Here is a 6,401-nt window from a genome sequence, read left to right as displayed (position 1 = left end):
TTGGTTGTGGAGGTATATATATATTTATGTAGGCTGGCCAAAAAAATTATATCTTCTTATGCTTAATTGCATGGGTAAGGATTCATAAGAAGGGCCTAGAAGGGCCTTCAATTTTATATCTATTTGTTAAAGAAGAGGAATAATTGAATCATTTTTTTTATTTCATGCATTTATGCAATAAAAGTCTGGAAACTCCTTCCTATAATTTGTATCAACTTCTGGGAACCAAATGAGATCACTTGGATAACAATGATTCAATGGTTCATAATTCATTTCAAGAATCCAATTAATTTATTTTTTTGTCGTTAAAAGACTAGCTACTTTTTTCTATTATATTTACAAAAAGACTTTACAGACAGTGAGACAGACATTCCAGGGCCAGCAGTTGCACCCTGTAAAATTTAACTGTAAGACAAGAAGCTCCCTCGCAGGGGCAGCACCGACAGACTTTTCAAAATAACCAGCCAAACTGATAGAGTTCCTCTCAAAACAAGTTGCTTCTGGAGGCCTGGAGGAAGTAAGAGTCAGCAAGCTAATGGGCCTCATTACTCTGAGCATAATCACGACTGCCCACGCAGGGGCGCTCGACATTATCTAACTGAACCTCACACTGAACAGAATTTAAACTAGACTCGACATACATAAACCAAACAGATAAATACAGAAAATTCCAACCGGACAGACACAGAAGATGCCATCCGTCAAGCACAGTAGAATCCGAAACCGACATACCCGCAATAGTTTTAGTCCTGAGTTCTGGTGGAGAGAGGTGGCACTGTGTGGAGCTGGGGCTCAGTGTCCTGGTCCTCGCAGAGGCTTGGGTCTTCCACCACATAGCTCCATCCCCTTCCCTCCGGGACTCCTTCCCACACTACTTTCCATTTGTCCTCATCCATGCCTGGAGGTGCTGGCCCCAAATAGGGTGAGGTGTCTTGCACCGCCTCCTTCCCCAAATTGTCTAGCTCCTTCGGTGGCGCCTCCTCCTGGCCTTCCTTCTCAGCACTATCCTTTCCCGAATTTCCTGGTGGCCTCGCCATTGCTTCCTTGCTCGAGCCTTCTGGAGGTTTCTCCGGCATGCCTTCAGGAATTCCAGCCCCGAATTCTTCAGGGATTTTTGTAAAGAGAACAGAAATATGGGAATTGACGCCTGTATTGTCCATTGGGCCGCCCAAAGTGAACACCACCGAGCCAAATGCTGGCAGCGATGGCCCTCCCTCGCTCAAGCTGCCAACCTCCAAGAATTGTCCGCATGGGAGTTGTGTGGCTCGAGCTCTCCTATGACAATAGCAGCAACAACAATGGTGGTGTTCGTCTGCTGCATGAGCTCGAGAGGAGGAACCTCTCCCTGGTCCTCGTCTGCTAGGTTGTCGTTCCCGCAGCTTGGCCATGTTACCCGCGTATGCCCACACCAGTGAAACTTCTGAGCAACCTCCTGCATGCGAATTAACCCTTCTTGCTTCCAATTGGAGCAGAAATCCTTCGAATTTCCTCCCCTGCTTCCAGCCACAGCCTGAATTGCAGCTGCAGACCAGAGCTTGCACTGCGACAGGAGGCTTAGCATCCGCCGACTCACAATTCCTCTGCTCTCGCATCCATCTGCTCTGAACTCGCCAATGCATCCACCTCCCATGCTGAAATCGTTTTCTAGACCGGCTCTGCAACAGAGCATTAACTGCTCTTTGCTCCACCATCGAGATTTTCTGCTCTGCATTGAATGCCATCGCATGTCTGCTGAACCCTTATGCTTTGACGGCGTCCGAACCCGCCTAGTTAAAATCTCCACGGGGCGGCACATGCTGGGCATGTGTCACGTCCCTCCTTGGCACGTCATCACCCGCATCCGGGGATTCAACATCCTTGTGGAGTATGTTTTCACATTCCTGTTTCTGTTGGTTGCTTAGGATGATGTCCAGTTTACCTTCTAGGAAGGGCTGGTTACAGTCTACTCCAATGTTTGCCATGAGATCCGCGATCTTGTTACCCTCTCTTTTGGTATGATGGAAAGAGAGGGCATTGTGACTGCGCAATTCATGAGCGATATTGCTTAACCTGGCCTCTAATCTCCAACTGTCAGCTACCTTCCTGGCTTGAGAGCCATTCTGAATGCGAGTAGCCATGTTTATGAGGATTTGAGAATCTCCCTCTACGATCAGCGGTTGAAGATTGAGTCGTTTTGCTGCCAAGATCCCCTGCCACATTCCTTCCAACTCCGCCGAATTGTTGGTGTCCCATCCTATGTTTCCGAAGTAGGCCTGTAGGGGTGAGCCTTTGTGATTTCTTATGATGCCCCCGAATCCTGCTGGCCCAGGGTTGCCTTTCGAGGCTCCATCGAAATTAAGTTTGTATGTGTTTATGGGAGGTGCAGTCCAGCCATGGTCCTCCTTGTCTCTGCGTTTCACCGATTGATGCATGGTGGGCTCTTGTAGCAGCTGCAACATCCAGTTGTCTAGGATGTTTTTCTCGTTGTCTGTTGTGGGAAGATCCTCTTTGTTCCAAGTTTTCAACAGCATGGTTTCTTGGAGATTGTTGTGTATGCTGTTCCAGATGCTCTCATTAGTTCTGCTTTGATTTTTGAATATGCGCCTGTTCCGTTCCTTCCAGATGTTCCATAGTAGAATGCCCGGGATAAGGTTCCACAAGTGGTTGAGAATCTCACACTTGTAAGGTCTTTTCGGCCATTGGCGGATGGTGTTGATGATGCCTTCAACTTCCCGGCATCTCCTTTGGCATTTGAATTCTACCTTTTCCCATAAATGAGTGGCGATTGAGCAAGTTTGCAGAAGATGCTGCAATGTTTCCTCATTTTGAGAGCAATTATGGCATATAGAAGGTCCATGAAAATTACGTTTCCTTAGCTTGTCCCAAGTAAGAATCTTCTTGTGCCCAACCAACCAGAGGAAGTGTGATATTTTAGGCCAGGCTTTGAATCTCCATATCCTTTCCCAAAGAGGGTCCGGTTTGGTGGGGAAGTTGCCTAAGAGATTGTAGGCTTCTGAGGTAATATAGGTGCCCTTAGTTTGGTAGCCCCATCTGAGGATGTCTTCATTGTTTTCATGTCTGATTCTTCTTTTATTTAACTCGCTTTCTAGTGCTGTTATCTCTTGGGGACTTGTGTTGTTGGTAATGCGATTGCCTGATTGCCATTTCCTGAATCCGTTCTCCACTTCCTGTGTCCAAAATTGGTGCACCGTGGCTTGCTGCTGCTCCTGGCTGTTAGGAATGATCGTTGCAGGGAGAACATTTGAAAGTTTGGGCATCTGGTTCCAGGCATCATTCCAGAACCTAGCATTGTGACCATTCTGTATTTCCCAAAAGCTGTGTTTCTGAACGAGCTGATGATGCTGTTTAGCTGCATTCCATATAAGTGACCCATTGATAGTGGGTGTGAATCTGATGAGCTCTGCTTGGGGCATGTTGTTGGTGTATTTGGCAGTCCATATTTTGGCCCATAACTTCTCTGGATTTGTTACCCATTGCCACCATATTTTAGCCGTCATGATGGTGTTGCTGTGCTCAGGGTCCCGAAGTCCAATTCCTCCTTTGTTCTTGGGTTTACAAACAGTATCCCATTTGACCAGTGCCCATTTACGGTTGGTGGCAGAACTTCCCCACAAAAAGTCGCGCTGCAGATTTCTCAATCTCTTTAGAACCCACTTGGGTGCAGCCAAGATGGAGAAAAGATAGAGAGGCATGGCCTGCAGGACAGCCTTGAGAAGCACAACCCGGCTGGCAAGATTTAGGGAGCGATTGGTCCATAGACTGAGTTTGGACTCAAGCTTCTCCAAGAGGACTCTCCATGCCGGCTGCTTTATGGCCGAGGCTGTAAGGGGGGCTCCCAGATACGTGGAAGGGAGAGAAGCGGTTTGGAAGCCCAGGATACGGGAGACAGCACGTTTTACAGGCGGAGGGGTGTGGAAGAAAAAAACTTGAGATTTGGAGTTATTGACATGGGTGCCGGAGGCCTTTGAGAAGTCGTCGAGCAGGGATTTTAACTTAGAGGCTTCCTGAGCTGAAGGATAGCCATAGAGCATGGTGTCGTCTACAAATTGCTGATGAGAGGAGGCTGCGGTACTGTGGATGGAGATCCCTTTGAGCTGATTAGAGTGAAGGGCTTGCTTGATGTGCCTACCTAAACCTTCCGCCATTAATACAAAAAGGAAAGGTGATAGGGGGTCGCCTTGTCTGATGCCTCTGGAGGGCTTGAAGGGCCGGGAGGGTAAGCCATTGACAAGGATGGAGAAATGGGAGGATGAGATGAGGCTCAAGATCCATCTTATCCATGAGTCACAAAAACCAAAGGCTTTCAGCATGTGCTTGATGTAAGTCCAGCTGAGCTTGTCAAAGGCTTTGGAGAGGTCGATTTTAAGAAGCATACCAGCTTGATTGGATGACTTGAGTGAATGTATGATTTCATGAGTGAGGATGATACCATCCATGATCTGTCTACCTTCAACATATCCTGACTGCTCCGGGGATATGAGCATGGGTAGCAGAGGTTTGAGCCTGTTCGCTATAACTTTGGATATGACCTTGTAGAGGACATTACAGAGGGCTATGGGTCTGAATTTATCAGGGGTGATGGAGTTTTCCTCTTTTGGGATTAGAGCTATGAAGGTAGAGTTAAGGGAGGGAAGCATCCAGCGAAGGGCCCTGGACTCTTCAACTATTTGCCAGACCTCTATTTTAATTAAGTCCCAGAAAGCATGAAAAAAAGTAGTTGTAAAGCCGTCAGGTCCAGGGGCTTTACCTTCTTTGAGCTGCGCCATTGCTTCATCTACCTCGTGAATGAGAATTGGGCGCATAAGCAGCTCGTTGTGCTCCTCTGTGACTAGCCTGGGGATGTTGTTTGTGATCTTCTCAATGGCACTCTTCCTGTCCACCGTCTGCTCCTGATGTACCAGCTTGAAATGATTGATGAGGATTTCCTCTATCTTTTCATGTTCTTCTTCCTTGGTCCCCTCTGGGCTTTGGATGAAAGGTATTTTGTTGTGCATTCTTCTTTGCACTGTGGTATTGTGAAAGAACTTAGTGTTGCGTTCCCCTTCTCTTAGCCATCTGATTCTTGATTTTTGTTTCCAGTAAATTTCTTCTTGTTTCCTGCGTTCTTCGAGCTGATTGTAGATTTGCTTCTCTCTGCTCAGGGTTGCCTCCGTGTGCCCTGTATTGATTATTGTCTGGTGTAGATCCTTGAGCTCCTGATTAAGTTCCTGTTGTGCTTCGAAAATGTTCCCAAAGGTCTCCCGATTCCATCGTTTAAGGTGGCCTTTTAGGAAGCGCAATTTCTGTTGTAGCTGGTACATCCTTGAGCCTTCTGGTGGGACAAAGGAGGTCCATATTGTTCTGACGAAGTCCTTGAATGCTGGATGCGTTAGCCAGAAACCCTCAAAGCGGAACGGTTTTTTGGTTCTGTCCCCTGGTCTCTGCCAATGCAGAGCTATTGGCCAGTGATCCGAGCCAGAGTGTGCAAGAATCTCCGCAGTGAAGTCACCGCCTAGATGGATCGCGTTGTCTGAGATAAAAAAGCGATCAAGTTTAGATGCGATCTGGTTCTTTCCTCCTCTGTGATTACTCCAAGTGTAGGTTCCATTGCAGAAAGGCATGTCGATGAGCGAGGCATTGTGGATGAAGTCCTTGAAGTGTTCTGCTTCAGGTTCTAATCTGGATCTTCCTCCTGTTTTGTCCTCGATTTTGGTAATCATATTGAAGTCACCTGCAACGATCCAAAGCGGATGCTGCCTGTTAGCATTTAGCGCCTCAATGGTATCAAGAAGGACTTTTTTGTTTCCTCCTTCCTGAGGAAAGTAGACATTGGACAAGTTTCCATGAACCGTGGTGCCTAGAATGTGAAAGGCAGCTTGAATGAGGTGATGGGAGGCATGGAAGTCAGTAAGCGATATTGCCTGAGTGTTCCAGGCAATTGCTAGCCCTCCCGAAGCCCCCGTTGCATCCACGGCTACTGAGCGGCAACCTGGCCAGGCCTTTGAAAGTATTCGACCCAACGTTTGACTGTTGCATTTGGTTTCTTGGAAGAAACACATTTGCGGTTTTTCCAACTTGATCATGTTTTTTAACATTCTAGATTTAGCTGGGCTGTTTAGCCCTCTTAAATTCCAAGAGATCAGCTTCATGGATAACTGGTTTGGGTAGGGCTGAAGTACTTCGTGAGCTTCGCATATCTCCCTGAGTCCACCAGGAGTTTGCCCACCTCCATTGTTCTCTGAAGATCTGTCTTTCTCCCTCTTTTTTTGGAGTCCGTCGGACGCTGGTTGCTGTCCCATTCACTTCCAGGTTGAATGCCTAGTTGTTGTTGGTGGAAGGCCCTGGATAGTACCTCCTCCAACTTTTCTAGATCCGTTTCTGAAATAGAGTTATACGCCTCTTTCCTACAAGCTAGCTCCAAT

The 6,401-nt window shown here is 47.2% G+C and overlaps 1 protein-coding gene across 1 annotated transcript; it reads right to left on the bottom strand.

Annotated features, from left to right (window-relative positions):
• Window positions 1–1,766: 1,766 nt before the first annotated feature.
• Window positions 1,767–6,038, bottom strand: LOC149256707 (uncharacterized). The gene is made up of 2 exons (XM_089455436.1): window positions 5,148–6,038; window positions 1,767–4,889 (listed from the first exon to the last, which is right to left on the bottom strand). The coding sequence occupies exons 1-2, from the start codon at window positions 6,036–6,038 to the stop codon at window positions 1,767–1,769; spliced, it is 4,014 nt and encodes a 1,337-aa protein (XP_089311562.1).
• Between the last annotated feature and the right edge of the window lie 363 nt (window positions 6,039–6,401).

This window comes from Pinus tabuliformis, chromosome 7 (assembly GCF_031772625.1).
Source record: "Pinus tabuliformis cultivar Carrire ecotype Pingquan chromosome 7, CPIR1, whole genome shotgun sequence".
NCBI classification, from domain to species: Eukaryota; Viridiplantae; Streptophyta; class Pinopsida; order Pinales; family Pinaceae; genus Pinus; species Pinus tabuliformis.
Note: the sequence above shows the minus strand (reverse complement) of the source record. Positions and strands in the feature narration are given on the sequence as shown.